At 45.5% G+C, this 17,415-nt stretch overlaps 1 protein-coding gene across 1 annotated transcript in view; it reads left to right on the forward strand.

Annotated features, from left to right (window-relative positions):
* Phf12 (PHD finger protein 12) overlaps positions 1-17,415 on the forward strand; it is a 48,382-nt gene that overhangs the window by 7,970 nt on the left and 22,997 nt on the right. The window contains exon 3 of the mRNA XM_051158028.1: positions 15,323-15,395. Within this exon, the coding sequence (XP_051013985.1) occupies positions 15,323-15,395 (73 nt within the window). The remainder of the gene's footprint in view (positions 1-15,322; positions 15,396-17,415) is intronic.

The raw sequence follows: 17,415 nt of genomic DNA on the forward strand, positions 1-17,415 counted from the left end.
AGGATGACTTCTGACTTTGTAAATGATTGTGTTTTGTTTTCAGGCATAAGTACGCAAAGGATGTTTAGATCTCTTTTGATTTAAATCTGGAAATAAGATTCATATTGCCTGGTTTGCCTCCAGGAGTGTTGGGATTTTTGTTTTGTTTTCTTAGGTTTTTCGAGACAGGGTTTCTCTGTGTAACCTTGGCTGTCCAGTCCTAGACTTGCTTTGTAGACCAGGCTGGCCTTGAACTCACAGCGATCTGCTTGCCTCTGCCTCCTGAGTGCTGGGATTAAAGGTGTGTGCCACCACCACCTGGCTCACTTTGTCTATTTTTAATTGAATTTTTTCCCTCCAAAAGTTTTTGGCATTACTGGGCCTGGAATCCCAGACGATATGCTCTACTACTGAGCTAAGTCCCAGCTGTTGTTATTGCTGCTGCTGCTGCTGCTGCTGCTGTTGTTGTTGTTGTTGTTGTTGTTGTTATTATTATTATTATTATTATTATTATTATTATTATTATTATTATTATTTTAATTGGATCCTAAGAGATACAAGTCCCTTGTCAGATGTATGATTTGCAGGTTATCTCATTCTGTTGGGTGCCTTTTCACTTCCCTTATCTCTTTTTTGGTGTATGTGTGTGTGTCCAGGTGCCCAAGGGAGTCAGAAGAGGGTGTTGGGTTCTCTGGAACTGGAGTCAGCATGTAGATACATACATAGATAGATAGATAGATAGATAGATAGATAGATAGATAGATAGATAGAGTTAGTTAGGGAGGCACTTGGCTTAATAAGGGGGGGCTCTACATAGAGCTGAACAAGGAAGCAGGTCCAGTTCACCTCAGTGGGCAGCCTTCAGGCTGTAAACATCTTGGGTGGGGACAGAAAGCTACAGTGGACATTTTCTGCATACACTGTCAACATTTGCACTTGGAACAAAGGAAAGTTTGCCGTCCCTCCAAGCCTTGCTTGGGAAGACTTTTGTTACTCCCTGGCCGAGGCACTGGGTCCTTGGCATGGCTGTGCTCATGCCAACAGCACACGCTCACTCAGCTTCACTCACTGCCTACACTTGAACTCTGTTCCTGCAGCCCATAGGTGAGAGGAGAGAACCAATTTTTCCCCCTCCCTTCCTTCCACAGACAGGGTTTCTCCATGTAGCTCTGGCTGTTCTGGAACTCTCTGTAGGCCACGCTGTCCTCAGACTCACAGAGGTCCACCTGCCTCTGCCTCCCAAGTGCTGGGATTAAAGATGCGTGCCACCACCATGCAGCTTGGAGAACGGCTTCTTGCTGGTGTCTTCTGACCTCCGTGCACGCGCACCCATATATACACACAGTAAATAAGTGTGTGCATGTGTTTGTTTTGTTTTGTGTGTTTTTTAAGTAATACACCTCAGTGAAGAGAACCTCACTGTGTGTTTTGGGTTTTTTTGTTGTTATTTTTTTGTTTTGTTTTTGTTTTTTCGAGACAGGGTTTCTCTGTGTAGCCTTGGCCCATCCTGGACTCACTTTGTAGACCAGGCTGGCCTCGAACTCACAGTGATCCGCCTGCCTCTGCCTCCCGAGTGCTGGGGTTAAAGGCGTGCACCACCACGCCCGGCTTTCACTGTGTGTTTTGATTTAATACTGTTTCAGCATTTCTGGGTGACTCTGCAAAAAAGTCTAAGGTTAGGAGTTATACTAGAGCGGATTCTTGGTAAACTGGTTGCCTGGCTAGCATCCATAAAGCCATGGGGTCGGTCCCCAGAACTACATAAATCAGGCCTGGTGTACACACCTGTGATCCTGGGGCTCAGGCAGCAAGTCAGGGATAAGGCCCCCTCGGCCACATGCCTAATGACATGAGTTTGAGTCCCAGAGCTACTTAGTGAGAGAACCAACTCCTGCAAGCTGTGCTTTGACAGCCACATCCAGGAAGTGGCGTGCATTTGTCATCTGTCTCCCATAAATAACAAAATAAGTTAAAAAAAAATTTTTTTTTAAAGAAAAACAACAAAAACCCATTATCTGTTTTAGGCAGGACATTTGAGTACTTTTATTAGAGTTTAGGTTTAAAAAGGAATGTTTTCTTGTTTTTGTGTATGGGTGCTTTGCTTCCTTGTTTTTGTGTACGGGTGTTTTGCCCACATACATGTCTGTAACGTGTGTACAGTACCCATAGAGTAGAAGAAGGCATCAGATCCCATAGAACTGTTAGCTACAGCTCATGAGTCACATGAGCCAATGTGACTGCTGGAAATTGAACCCAGGTCTTCTTTAAGATTTATTATTTTATGTAATAATATCAATGCTATATAATAATTACAGTAATATAATATATATACCTTAAATAATAATATACATAGTATATAATTCATGTATATCTGCGTGTGTGTGCGCGCGCGCGCGCGCATGCACGCGCACACGTGCGCTGCGTATGGGTGCCCATGGAGGCCAAAAAAAAGCATCACATCTTCTAGATCTGGAGTTATAGGTGGCTGTGAGCCACCTGATACGGATGCTGGGAACCAAACTAATATTCTGGAAGAGCAGTAGATAGGCTTAACCAGAGTCATCTCTCCCAATTCCCAAAAAGGAAGGATTTTTGTGGTTTTTACATTTATTTATTTTGAGGCTGTAGAGATAGCTCAGAGGTTAGGAGCACTGTCACTTCTTCCAAAGGTCCTGAATTCAATTCCTAGCAACAACATGGTGGCCCACAACCGTCTATAGAGATCTGGTGCCCTCTTCTGGTGTACAGGCACGCATGCAGGCAGAATACTATACAAATAATAAATAAATAATTCTTTTTTTTTTTTTTTTAAGAAATACTTACTTGCCCAGCACTCAGGAAGCAGAGGCAGGCAGATCCCTGTGAGTTCGAGGCCAGCCTGTCTACAAAGTGAGTCCAGGACAGCCAAGGCTACACAGAGAAGCCTGTCTCGAAGAAGCCAAAAACAAACAAACAAAAAACTCTACTTTTATGTATGCATAGCTGTTTTGCCTGCATATGTACTGTGTACCATACAGAGATCAGAAGAGGCCAGCCAGTGTCCCAGTCCTGGAGTTAGAGAGAGCAGTAAGATACCATGTGGGTAATGGGATTGGACTCTGGTCTTTTGGAAGAACAGTCAGTGTTCTTAGCGACCGAGCCATCTCTCCACCCCCAAGAAGGAAGGTTTTGGGGGGACGGTGTTTGAGACAGAGTTTCTCTATGTAGCCTTGGCTGTCCTGGACTTGCTTTGTAGACCAGGCTGGCCTCGAACTCACAGAAATCCACCTGCCTCTGCCTCCCGAGTGCTGGGATTAAAGGTGTGCGCCACCTCACCCGGCTAAGAAAGAAGGCTTTAATTGCCTTAGTTTGACTGGTAAAAGTTTGAGGTGGAAATAGCTCCATGTTGATTAATGTTCTGCTTTTTGAACTGGTTAACAAGTTCATTGTACATTGCAGCACACCCTTGTTTTTATATCTTTATGAAAACTTAGGTAGTGATAAATATGGCCAGGTGTGATAGTAATTCCTGTAATCTCAGCACTTGGGAAGCAGAGGCAGGAGGGGCTGTGTGAGACCTTGGCCTAAAAAAAGGAAGACAGACCGAAGGCAGTAAATAAGGAATCAGAGGCAGAGAATATTTGCCCACATTTTTGCTTCTGTGACATGCAGGTATCCTTTAATGGAAAATGAGTTGCGTCTTTCTCTGTTACAAGTGAAAAAATAATAGGAAACAGATGGCACTAAATGTATGCTTTTGACTACAAGTGAGTGTTAAAATCCATCTCTGAACTCAGCCGGGTCTCCAGCGCATGCACACTTCCTTGGGTGTGTGGTTAAATGGGCCACTCAGTAGGAGAGCCTCCTTCTGCTTCTGATGGCTCTGACAGTAATTAGTACACTCTTCTTAAGACCAGTATTGGGGTTTTGTTTTGTTTCACTTAGTTAAGGGTGGGGACATTCGCCCCCTTGTGTGGAAGTCGGGCAATTCTCCTTGTCCACATAGAGGTCCTAAGGATTGGACTGAGGTCATCAGGCTTGATGGGCAGAGCCTTTTGCCTGCTGAGCCGCCTCCCCAGCCCAGTGTTCTTGCTTTAAGGTGCCAGAATTCCAAATCAACAGAATGGAAAACAAAGTCTTCCTCAGCCATGCACACACGCGTCACCCGAGCACAGCACGGCCAGCTCTTTGCTCTGTTTTTTGTGGTTACTTAATCCTTCCTCTGGGGTCCTCTTGGTTTCTCCTCATGTAGCCATTCTTTACCTGCTAATAAAAGGACCTGGCTAATTCTGTCATACCAGACATCTTGGCTGCCTGTGCTTTGTTGGTGTTGAAGTAAGCTAGATGTTAGGAAAGTGTGTACGGCTTAAGGTGAATAGCTTGTATGCTTGCTGCAGGACTTACATTTGTGTGTGCACAGATAGCCCAAAAGTGGGCCAGAGGGGAAGCCGTGGCTCTCTGTCTCTGAGAAGTGTGTTCAACGTGTAATTAGGTCACTGCAGGTAGAAGTGGAAGGGTTTGAAGGCCCAAGTCAGCACTTAGCCGTGGCCTAAGACCTGGACAGTATGGCCTGACAGCATGCCAGGAGATCAATTCAGTCCTAAAGGATGGGGGCGGGGGAAGGGAGGGAAGAGGAGAAGCCTGAGGAAGTAAGGCCTACGTAGTAGTCTTCTCCTCTGCCAGAGGATGGGAAACGAAGCAAAAGTTTCCTTAGGATTAAGTAGGAACTTACTGCCTAAAATTGAGTTAGTTATTTAAAAGAAAGAAAGAAAAAAGACATTGTTCGTATTTTTAGTTTTCTAGGTCTTTATAGAATTTTATGTGCAGTATTAATGCCTGGCCCAGATTTCAGAGTTGTCTCTGTGATAAGAGTAAGGCCCACTATCGCCTTTTCCTTGCTAGTCCTCTAAAATTTGGTGACAGAAGCTGGGTGTGAAGGCTCACACAACTGAAATCCAGTACGCAAGAGGCTGAAGCCAGAGGATCACCAGAAGTTCAAGGCCAACCTGGGCCACAGTGAGATTGTCTCAAACAAAATAAAACACAAAGTTTGACATTAGAACAGTACTTGGGTGTGGTGGCGCACACCTTTAGTCTCAGCAGAGGTAAGCTGATCTTTCTAAGTTCAAGGCCAGCCTGGTCTACAAAGCAAGTCCAGGACAGCCAGGGCTACACAGAGAAATCCTGTCTTGAAAAAAGAACAGTACTTGGTTTTAGTTTTCCATACCTCTAAGACTCTTTTTTTAAAAAAAAAGATTTATTTATTATTTATACAGTATTCTTTCCACATATACACCTGCCCACCACAAGAGGGCACCAGATCTCATCATAGATGGTTGTGAGCCTCCATGTGGTTGCTGGGAATTGTACTCCGGACCTTTGGAAGGGCAGATGCTCTTAACCTCTGAGCCATCCCTCCAGCCCCTACCTCTAAGACTCTTATTGTTGCCCAGGAGTATTAAAGAATTACTGTTGAAGCTGGGCAGCGTGGTGCATGCCTTTAACCCCAGCACTTGGGAGGCAGAGGCCAGCCTAGTTAGTGTACAGAGCAAGTTCCAGAACAGCCAGAACAATACAGAGAAACCCTGTCTCAAAAAGACAGAAAAAAATTACTGTTGAGGCCAGAACATTGACCCTTTGCCAAAGTTGGGTAGGCTGCAGTATCTCCCAGGAGGTGAGGGAGGAAAGCGCCCTTTACCAGTGCTGCTGCCAACCCATCTTTTACAAAGAATTAAAAATGGCAAGAACATAAGCTAGGCGGTAGTGGTGCACGCCTTTAATCCCAGCACACAGGAGGCAGAGGCAGGTGGATCGCTGTGAGTTCGAGGCCAGCCTGGTCTACAGAGTGAGTCCAGGTCAGCCAAGGCTACACAGAGAAACCCTTTCTTGGAAAACCAAAAAAGAAAAAAGAAAAAGAAGAATTGTAATTGTAAGGTCAGGCCACGTCTTGTTGCAAGGGGAGCAGAGGCAAAACTCTTCCTCCCCCTGCTTCCTCCCTCCAGAACTGTAGTAGTGCTCCTCCCCCTGCCTCCTCCCTCCGGAACTGTAGTAGTGCTCCTCTCCAGGTGCCCTCTGCTAGGAAATGCCACAAGCCAACTCTGCATAGAAGGCAATAGAACTTGGGGTATAGTCAGCTAGTTGAAAGGATTGTGTGCCGTAGAAGTGACACAAGTAGCTATGGTTCTCAACGGGGCATTTGTAGTTGCCTGGCACTTCATTAGTTTCCTTGTTAGCATTGTCACTGAGGCATTGAATGAAAAACTCACTCCTATGTGCTTTGTAGCATTACCTGTATTTGAGTGAGTGGTTAGGCTAAAGTAAAGAATCATTATTTAGGCACCCCATGACACTTTTCTCTCAGTGTCCTTCTGTATAGCTATTTTCTTTGCCTTTGATGGGGTAGGCCATGTTCGAAGCTAAAAGCCATTGCCCACACAGATGTCCAGAAGAAGCTTGCTGGTTTGCTGACTCTTAAGTCTCATTAAATTTTGTTCTCTTAAAGTATACAATGTTACATTTGGATATGCTGATATAAATTAATTTTCAAAAAAAATTTTTTTTAATGGGCAATGGTGACTCACACCTTTAATCCCAGCACTCAAGAGGCAGAGACAGGTGGATCTCTCAGAGTTTAAGGCTAGCCTGGTCTACAGAGTGAGTTCCAGAAGACACAGACACACACACACACACACACACACACACACACACACACTCGGCTTTATATATGTTTATTTTAATGTGTGTAAATACGTTTATATACTTTTCCTTAGTTAGCACACTCCTGAAGAGGGAATATGAGGTCTAGAACAGCCTCGAGGCTGAACACACAGCTCAGCAGTGGAGCACCTACTTGGCATTCTCAGGGACACTAGTTTCTGTCCCCAGGATCACTCAGAACGCTGCAGGAGGGTGAAAGTGAGAATGACCAGCCCTGGGACCATTCCTTAAAAGAATTTCCTTTTTTTCTTACGTAAGACAGGGTCTCATGTAAGCCAGCAGGGCCTAAAACTCATTATACAGCCAAGAGTGGCTCTGAAATCCTCATTTTCCTGCCTCTGCCTCCCAAGTTCCAGGATAACAGGCATGCATCACCGTGCCAGATTTATGGAATGCTAGTAATTGAACTCACAGTTTTGTGCCTGAGCTTTATCGCTAGGCTGATGAATTTTTTTAATTTTCAAAAAATTTTTAGCTGGCTGAGAAGGCAAAGGCGTGAAGCTCTCTTGAGTTCAAAGCCAGCCTGGACTACACAGAGAAACTGACAAAAAAACAAAGTTATCTGGGCACCATGGCACATACCTTTAATCCCAGCACTCAGGATAGAATTGGAGGCTAGCCAAAATTACATAATAAGACCCTGTCGAAAGAAAGGAAGGATATTTGTGTGTGGCATGTATGAGCACATGCCTTGTCACACACATGGAAAATAGAGGAAAACTTTGAAGAACTGGTCTCTGCCCTTCCATCTCGAGTCTGAGGGTGGAACTCAGGTTGTCAGTGTCGTGTTTCAGGAGCTCAGGTTGTCAGTGTCGTATTTCAGGAGCTCACTTACTCCGTGAGCCATCTCGCCGGCTCAGAGAGGGAAAGAGATTTAAAAATATATATATATATTTATTTATTATGTATGCAATGTTGTGTCTGCATGTTCAACTGCACACCAGAAGAGGGCATTTTAAAAAAAATTATTTATTTATTTATTATGTATGCAATGTTGTGTCTGCATGTTCAACTGCACACCAGAAGAGGGCACTAGCCCTCATTCTAGATGGTTGTGAGCCAGCACGTGGTTGCTCCGAATTGAACTTAGGACCTCTGGAATAGCAGCCAGTACTCTTAACCTCTGAGCCATCTCTCCAGCCTGAGAGAGAGATATTTAATTAAACTTCCCAAACATTCCTGGTTTAAGTTTAAATAAAGGCATATTTTCTCTCCCTTTTTTCTTTTAAGATTAAAAAATAATTTAAATTTATTTCTATTTTATGCATATAAGTGTTTTGCCTGTGTGTATGTGTGTATACCACATCTGTGTTTGGTCCTTTGGAAACTGGAAGGTATCAGGTCCCCTGGTGCTGGAGTCATAGCTGTAAGCCACCATGTAGATGTTGGGAACCAGACCTGGGTCCTCTGCTGGGGCAGTTAGTACTCCTAACCTCCGAGCCGTCGCCTCAGGTTGAAAAGGCTTATATCAGGATGACTGCTGTGAGGGTGAAACAGAACTGGTCCTGTCAGCCACCGTCTTTCCCGTTTTCGCTGGTACCAACTTTTGAGCTAGCCTGGGGCAGCAGTGTCAATCTGAGAGAGTCAACGTGTTGCAAGTGTGCCTTGTCTTTTCTCTCAGTCTTCATGATGCTGCTAAGTGTCTGTGGGGGCTTTTGATCTAGTAGTAGGTGAGTGAGGTTCATGAACTGTGACATTCAAAATCAGAACTGCTTGGTGCTGTGATCGGCTTGGTGAATACCGTGTCTCACACCGGAACAGGGCGGGGAGTGCGCTGCACCGGGGCAAGCCAGCAAGCCTTTCTCTGGGTCCGCTACTTCATTTTAACTGAAACTGCTATAAATGCCTTAGAGAGCTTAACCCTTGGAGACTGATAGTTTGTGACAGAAGGGGCCCTACCAGCTCATGTGACTGACCTCTTAACAAGCTCAGGAGAGAGAGGTTCTTGGTCTGCTGTATACAGATAGGGTTTGTACAGTGTCTCTGTTGTATACCTGTATTACAGGGAGTATTTTATCAACCCACAGAGAAAATGGGATGTTTTTCTTGAATGTTTTTTCCTTTTGTTCTATGAGACATACCAACTCCTTTGGTTAAGTGAGATTTTTCATTCTTTTTCAGGCTGCCATTGACTCCAGTTTTATGTCACTGTTGCTTAGGTGGATGGACAGTTGCAAGCCACACATCGGTCATCTCACTTTTCTTCCTTTCCTTTTTTTTTTAAACCTGCTCGTTGTGACACAAAGGAAGGGTTTGAAGTAGACGGCGTTCTTTCTGCTTCGCTGTCTCCCTCTCTCTGGCCTCTCTTTGTTCTCCTGTTCCCCTCCCCCTCTCCCTTCCAGTTCCGTAGTGAAAAACTGCTTGTGCTGGATGGATAATTAGTGCAGTGCTGTGGAGCAACAGGTCCCATTGGTGGTGACTATGTTAATGTTGTGCAGGTTCGTGTGTGTTAATAGGCCAGGGAGATGCATGCAGTTGGACTCAGATCAATGACGCTGGCATAGGACTTGACATAGGCGCTCTCAATTAGGGCGCCAAGAATCATGACAGTACTGACACCTTCCCTTTGTGGTGGTGCGCTGCAGCCTCGTCAGAGAAGGAAAGACATCTAAATTAAAACCGGTCTCCAGTCTTTGGCTGGAGGTTGGAATCATCTGGCGATGGACTTGATTCTTAGACAGAGAAGTCTGTCAGTGCGGGCATCTCAGTGACCCAGCCAGCAAGAGGTGGCTATAGTTTTCTCTGTTTGACTCCGGATTTTGACCAATCTAGACATTCCTCAGTGATAGAGACGGGCCATTTGAATTTGTTTGTGGGAGTTTAGCTGTGTTGGAGTCAGGCAGCAGAGGTTGGCTTTAAGAAGTATTGGTTTTGGGCAGGTGTTAGGGCACATGCTTTTAATCATAGCACCTGGCAGGTCGAGGCCGGTAAGCTCAAGGCCAGCCTGATCTATGCAGTGAGGTTCCAGGTGAGCCAGGGCTGTACAGTGAGACCCTGTCTCCAAAAACTGTTTTGTCTTGAAAAAGGTAATATCAAGCCAGGCCGTGGTGGCACAGGCCTTTAATCCCAGCACTCAGGAGGCAGAGTCAGATGGATCAATGTGAGTTCAAGGCCAGCCTGGTCTACAAAGTGAGTCCAGGATAGGCAAAGCTGCACACAGAGAAGCCCTGGGAGGGGGCAGGGCGGTGGGGTTGGGTTCTCTGGCCTAACAGAAAAGCTGTGCCAAAATCAAAAGGCCTTTCTTTTAGTTGCCTGTGCAATCTATGAATACTCAGAGTTTAAATATATGTACACACTTGTGGATGTCAAGGTCAACCTCTGGTTGTTATTCCTGAGGATCCATCCATCTTGGTGTTTGAAACAGGGCGTTGCTCATCGGCCTAAGGCTTATCTATTAGACTAACCTGGCTGACAGGTAAGTCCCCAGGGACTCCACTTGTCCCTGCTTTCCCAGCTCTGAGATGACATGTGTGCACATCATACCCAGGTTGGTTTTTACATGGGTGCTGCACTGAACGCAGGTCCTCATGATTGTGTGGGAAGTGCTTTACCAACTGATCATCTCCCAAACTCCAGGTACTATATCAAAGCCAGAGAATTAAGTCGAGGCTCTTGCTCTGTTGGCTAAAGAGTTAGCAGTTTTGCAAGATACGCCAGCGCAGGTGCCGAAGACACTGTTAGGACAGAGTCATCCTAGGACATGGGCGCTTCACCGGTGAAGATGCTGCAGTGCTCTTATGTACTTAAGCACCCATCTAGGAAAGTTGTCCCTACTCCCAGAGCCTTTGTCAGATCATTGTTTCCAAACGCAGAAATAAATGCTTCTTCAATTTTGGCTTCCTCTAGAATCCATGTGTTCGCGGACTGCCTGTCTTTAAAGTGTCACTGGCTGAAAAGCCATGAGTGATAGAGTGCCGTCCACCACAATACCAACTGATGGTGTGAGTCTGTCTGGAAGCGCTGACTTGTAGTTGAGTAAATGCGCTGTTGATACTAGGTACTTTTTTTCCTCTGCCTGTGATTTCTGGAAAAAGCTGCTGTCTAAAATCCCAACACTTAGCACATTGCCTGGCATAAGTGTCCAGTAAATGTTTGAGTGGACAAATAAATTATTCTGATCCTCTTCCTGGATCTCTGTTTTTGATGGGGTAGATGATCAGCTGTGTGGTGCCCACTGTGCTAACTGACTGGCAAAGGGGAACGCTCATGTTGGAGGTTAAGGTCCTCTGCTAGGCATCCCACTGTGTCTCCAAATAGCTGGAGTAGTACTAACAGTTCTTTAAAACAGCTTGGTCCTTCCGGTCCCAGGAGATTCTTTTGGGTACTCAGGTTACTCTACAGACATGACCACGTCCAAGAATCACACCACACACAACCAGTCCCAAAACAGGCACAGAAATGGAATCCAGAACCTCCGATAACAAAGCTATGATAGAGTGATCGGCCCATGTTTCTAAGGAACATCTTACCAAGTAGTAACAAGAGAGCCTGAAGGAGCTGCAGTCAGACCATGCAGAGGCAGTAAGTGCACATGCCAAGACCAACAAGACCCTTTGTAAGCCTGAGAGGGTTACACCCAGGATGCCAAAGGACCCCAACCACAAACTTACCTCAAGCTTAGAACAAGGATTTGTGGCTCCCAGGCCAAGGGCCACAGGCTCTGCCAGCCAAAGGCTACAGCACAAACCAAGGCCAAAAGTGTAGCTAGCTCCAGTTCAGGCCCCTATGAATGGGTCTGTCAGTGTGACGACAAATGGGCAAGTATGACCTTCTACACTGTAGATGGCTGGTTTCTTTTATGAATAAACTTGAAGTAGCTCTGTTTAAAAACAACAAAAATACTTGCTTGGTAAGCCAAGCATTTGCTCCTGTAGTCTTAGCTCTTGGAAGGTGAAGATGAGCGATTCAGAAATTTAGTCACCTTCACCTACATGGAGAACAAAGGCAGCCCGAAGTCACGAGTCTGTGTCTTAAAGAAGAAAATAGCTTAATTTCAAGATTTGAGAGCCAAGAGCCTGATTGAGGTTCTAAGTTTGCTAAAAAAACAAAACAAAACTGGTTCCGTGGTTTTAGATATATTAGTTCCTCATCTGTATATTGAGAATAAAAATTATTCCAGTGTGGTAATAAAGAGCAAGTAAGAGCATCCGAAGCTAAGAAGTGTGGCAGCTCACACATTTAGCCCAGGCAGTTCAAACTCAGGGCATCCCTTTGGTCTGTTTTACTAAGATGTTAGGGGGTGGGGGACAATGTTTTGAGACAGCCTCACTGTGTAGTCCAGGCTGATCTCAAACTCAAATGATGCTCCTGCCCCAAGCATCCTAAATGGTAAGGTTACAGATGTGATCCCCCATGCCTGGCTTTGAAGGCCTTTTTAATCAGAAGAGCGATAGGACGAGACTGGAAGAGGGGCCTTTTTGAAACAGGATCTTGCTTTGTAGCCTAGACTCTCGTCAAACCTGCTATTTTGCCTCCATTTGGTGAGTTTTGGTATTATAGGCATATGCCAGTACATGCCCTGCTCCGGAATTCCTCCAGATCATTGTGCTAGCAACGTTGAGAATCAAGTGAATCCTAAGAGGACGCCGACACATCATTGACAGCTTGGCAAAAAAAAAAAAAATCTAAGCCCATACCACCTTGCCTTGTCCTTCTTTGTGTTCCGTGTTTGACACAGGGTGTCTCAGTACCGTGCCAGCAGACAGATGAAAAGGACGATGAAAACCGACTTAGATTTTACTATGACAGCTGTTGTAGGCCTTCACAAAGGGCACGTTTATCTCATTACTTTAGACATGGTCTGTTTAGAAGGAGAGAGAAGTAGGGAAGATCTTACCAGTGATGTTTACTTGTGATCCAATAGGGCTGGGAGACCTGTCCCAGCAGGCCACTCTGTCACTAGTTTCTGCTTGACAGAACTCCAGAGGTTGTACTAAGAAAACAGGAAGGATGGAGGCAGTGAGCTTTGGAGGAATGGTGAGCGGCTGACATGTATATCCTGGAGGGAAGTGGCAAAGCTGGAGTGAGTGCCCGGAGGCTAAGGCCAGTCCCCATAAATGTGGGAATGTTCTTTTTTTTTTGTCCCCATCTCTTTCCATATTTCTCTTATTTTCTTAGCATTCCATATAAGTGTCTCCTAAGAACCAAAGGCAGGAATTTCTTAAGTGTAAATATGGATGGAGCCGTGTTCTGTTCAGCTTTGTTTTCTCTTTGGTTTTTCCCGAGACAGGGTTTCTCTGTGTAGCCCTGGCTTCCTGGACTCGCTTTGTAGACCAGGCTGGCCTCTGACTCCCTGAGCGTTGGGGTTAAAGGCGTGCGCCACCACACCTGGCTGCTGGGGTGCTTGTTTGTTTTTTGTTTGTTTGTTTTCAAACTTTGGTGTTCAGCAAGCAGAATCACCTTAAGAGCATGCCTGTGACGCAAGTTACTAACTCCTAGAGTTTGCATTTCTGCATTTCTTTTTCTTTCTGGAAAGAAAATTAAAACACCGCCAGGGTTGAGCTTGCCGTATAGCCAAGGATGACCTTTGAAACTTGCTCCTCCTGCTTGCACCTCGGGAGTCCATACCTGAGGTGTGCCCACTAGACAAGTGTCTGCCAACTGATATTCCCGGTCCAAAAGTTACACTTCTTATGTGTTTCCAGGTGTTGAGCTTTTAAAACAAGATATCAGTTATATGAGCAATATAAATGCGACTCTTCTGGAAATTGATAAAATTGTAACGTAACTTCAATGGGAATGAATGGCCCGAAGGATCTGTAAGGTCAATGCTGCACGGCTTGGGTGTTGTTTGTTGTTTGTCTGGTCTGGGTTTCTCTTTGATTTGAAGCAGAATTTCAAGCAGTCTAAGCTAGCCTGTAACTTACTATGTAGCCCCCGATGGCATCAAAATCAAGATCTCGCCTTAGCCTTCCAAATTCTGGAGTTTAGGAGTGTGCTGTCATGCTTGATCTAGCTCTGTTTCTGTTTGTTTGTTTGTTTGTTTTCCATTTTTGGCTTTTTGAGACAGGGTTTCTCTGTGTAGCCCTGGCTGTCCTGGAACTAGCTCTGTAGACCAGGCTGGCCTCAAACTCACATAGATCCGCCTGCTTCTGCCTCCCAAGTGCTGGAATTAAAGGCGTGCACCACCATCACCTGCCTAGCTCTGGTTTTTAATTCAGTCTTTGTTTTATTAAAAATGTACAGACAAAAAAAAAAAAATGTACAGACACAGGCTAGAAAAGATTACTTCCGGGCTGGAGAGATGGCTCAGAGGTTAAGAGCACTGACTGCTCCTCCAGAGGTCCTGAATTCAATTCCCAGCAACCACATGGTGGCTCACAACCATCTATAATATGATCTGATGCCCTCTTCTGGCCTGCAGGTGTACATGCAGCCAGAGCACTGTATACATAATAAATAAATAAATCTTTTGAAAAGAAAAGATTACTTCCAAGTTAAGGGCGCATGCTGTCCTTTCAGAGGACCTGCGTTTGGTTTCCAGAATTTACATTGGGTGGCTCACAGCTGCCTGTAACTCCAGCTCCAGGAGATCAGCGCCCTCTACTGGAGTCTGAAGGTACTTGCACTCCATGCACACACCCACACACAGAGAACAAAGGAACTCCACCTCTCAGGAAGCGTGAGATTTATGAGTAATCTAGAAAGAACTGATGGACAAGCCATATTTTGTAATCTATTAATGTATGACAGACTACCGAAACTCAGTGGCTCAAAACAGAAACTAATTTTCTCAAAATTTTGAGGCTGGAGCTGGGCTCAGTTGGGTGTTTTCTGTTGCACATGTAGTTGGCCAGACCACAATTATTTGGAGTCTCATCCGATCTGCTGTGTCTAAGGTGACTCATAGCAGTAGTTGGTACGACCTGTTGGAATTCAGCTGAAGCCATTGGTTGGAGCGCTCAGACCTCTTCCCTGTGACTCTTGGCATGACAGCAGAGCCCTGAGACCCAACATTCCAAACATTTAAGATTGGAGTTTACAGATTGCTTAAGACTCAGGCTTGGAAGTTACACCGCATCGCGTCTGTTGCATTCTGTTTGACAAAGCAAGTCACAAGACAAACCTAATTCAAGAGGAGAGCAAAGGACTACTTGTGGGTGGAAGACAAACCAAAACCGGGGAGCCCCACCATGGGCTGAGCAGAGCAAGTTTTAAGAACGGATAGTTTCAGGGTGTACAGCTTTCCTACCGGAAGGGTATGGAAAAAAAAAGAAAAAAGAAATGGCAAATGATCAATTTAACTAGAGGGTCTGGGTACCTGAGGAGGCCTACCAGGTTAGAATGGACTATGTGACAAAGTTCTGAGCCATAGAGAAAAGAAGAGTTGGGTTTGGACTTTGAAAACAGTGTGGAAGACCTGTTGGTGAGGCCTAGTTTGGAATTTGGGAATGGCTCCTCCAGCTGTCAACTAGTACTGACTCCTTTTCCTGTAAGCGCAGGGTCAGTAGCTGTGCATCTGGCTTCTCTTTCTCAGATGAGGTGGTTACAAAGGTTGTTGCACAGGCATCTTGAAGGACGTGAGCGCTCTAGTGGTGCTCCAGAACTGGCCACAGCAGTAGCTTAGGGTGTGCAGCATGGGCCAGATCTATTTTAAGCTGCCTGCAAGGGTTAGTTACTTAGTCTTGCCCTTGTCTTTTCCCCACAGTAACCCTCCACTGAGTGAAGAGATGTTGCCTCCTGGGGAGTGGATGTGTCACCGGTGCACTGTTCGCCGAAAGGTAATGCTGCTACCTTCTGAAGGCTTTCCTCAGGGTGCTAGATCTAGGCCAGGGCGCCGATGCTTCAGAGTTAAGGTGGCTTGGTCCTCAGGGCATTTTCGTCCTTTCTTGTCTCTGCCGACTCTGGACTTGTCATAACTCTCTATGTTTGCTCTAAGGCCTGAAACTCTAGCCGTGGGATATGAAAGAGGGCCGAAGAGTATGTTAATTCATTTAGTCATGGTTAGTCACTAGTGACAGGCAGTCTGGTCCTATTGGCCTCTTAGGAACTAGCCTGAACGTGGTGTCATTATCTGTGGCTCCAAAAGAGAAGGTTGCTCCTCAGTTCCATGGGGTCTCCAGAGGCTTGGTCAGCTGTATTGGAGGAGTAGATTTGGAACCCCTCTGCCCTGATTGTCTGATTTCTCTTTGTTCGCCTTCTCTCTGCTCTGTTAGTTCAGTGCTGCCTGAGTTATGAAGCATGAGTATGGCTCATTATTTTCTACTTTGAAGTTTAGTTTTCTGGGTTTTTTTTTTTTCTTAATGGACAGCGAGAGCTAAACTTTTCTTTATCAAAAAAGGAAGTAGGAGCCGGGTGTGGTGGCACACGCCTCCCAGCACTCAGGAAGCCAGTCTGGTCACACACTGAGTTCAGGACAGCCAGAGCTACACAGAGAAACCCTCTCTTATGGGGGGTCGGGGGATAGGTGTGTAGCCACCAGATTATATTTGATCCCACCGTCACATTAAAGACTGTAGATTAGAATTTGTCTGTAGGCTACCCTGTTTGCTTCCCACACTAATTGTATAACCAGAAAATTTCTTGTGACATCACTGCTGTTTGTTTGGTTCCCAACATGATGTCATAGTCAGTGATGACTTCCTCAATTGCAGAAGCAGAAGGCGCTGATCCAGAGATTGTGTATATGTGTGTAACTCTTTTCAACCTTTCAAGGGGCGAAGAAGCATTAGTTTCCCATTGTTTGTATGATGGTTCCCATTAGAGCAAACCAGAGCCAAATCAACCACCAACCAGAGTTGTGTGTACTTTGATTGCAACTGAGGTCCAAAAACCAGGCTATCCATCAGGATGCCTAGCCTCCCAAAAACCAGGCTATCCGTCAGGATGCCTAGCCTCCCAAAAACCAGGCTATCCATCAGGATGCCTAGCCCCCCAAAAACCAGGCTATCCGTCAGGATGCCTAGCCTCCCCAAAACCAGGCTATCCTGTGAATCCCTGTAGAGTGCAGCCTTATCCATTCAGAAAACCGTGCAAAGAAGGTAGGCTCAAAGGGGCTGGGATCCGCAACGAAAAGAGGTGAAAACTTGGTGCCCATTGTATGCCGGGTGCTTTACTCTTACTCCGCTTAACTTGTGCAACTCTCTAAGTTCTGGTAGTAGGTCTGAGTCATGGAGAGGAAGGAACGGAGGCTGTGAAATGCACAATACTTTTCCAAGGACCCAAAGGAATGGACAGAGTTGAGTTTGGAGCCAGATTTTATCTCATTCTAAAGCTCTGCTATGTCTTGAGTTGTCTGGAAACAGTGCTGCTTGCTAGGATTAGCATGCGTTTTTCCTAGCATAGGTCATTTCTCCTGAGATGCTGCTGTGGCCCACTTTCACATAGACCTCTGTCCTCTGCACCTAATGGTTCCAAATCGGCCTTTTCCACTATCAGCAGCAGCAGCAGCACCAATGCTCCCCTCTGGACCTCATGAGCTCCCGGTGGTCAGTCCTGTTGTGATTCCTAGTGGAAGCTAGGTCCTTTCCCAGCTCAGCGCCATGCATGCCTCTAATACATGCAGGCCTCTCTCTTGCCATCATACCTGTAAGAGGACAAAGGTGTCAGTGCTTTCCCTAAAGGAGAAGTTTCTGAGTTGCCTAGGACCCAACTTCCTGGAGATCAGTAGGACAGTGCTTCTGTGATTTTAGAGTCTTGGAGAAAAATGTATTGTCAGTGACCCAGTCCTACGAAGTGCACTGTAGTCATTTCCACCTCGTGCCTTGTAAGAAGTGTCACTTCTAGAGTTTCTAGTTAAGA

This window comes from Acomys russatus, chromosome 16, assembly GCF_903995435.1.
Source record: "Acomys russatus chromosome 16, mAcoRus1.1, whole genome shotgun sequence".
NCBI classification, from domain to species: Eukaryota; Metazoa; Chordata; class Mammalia; order Rodentia; family Muridae; genus Acomys; species Acomys russatus.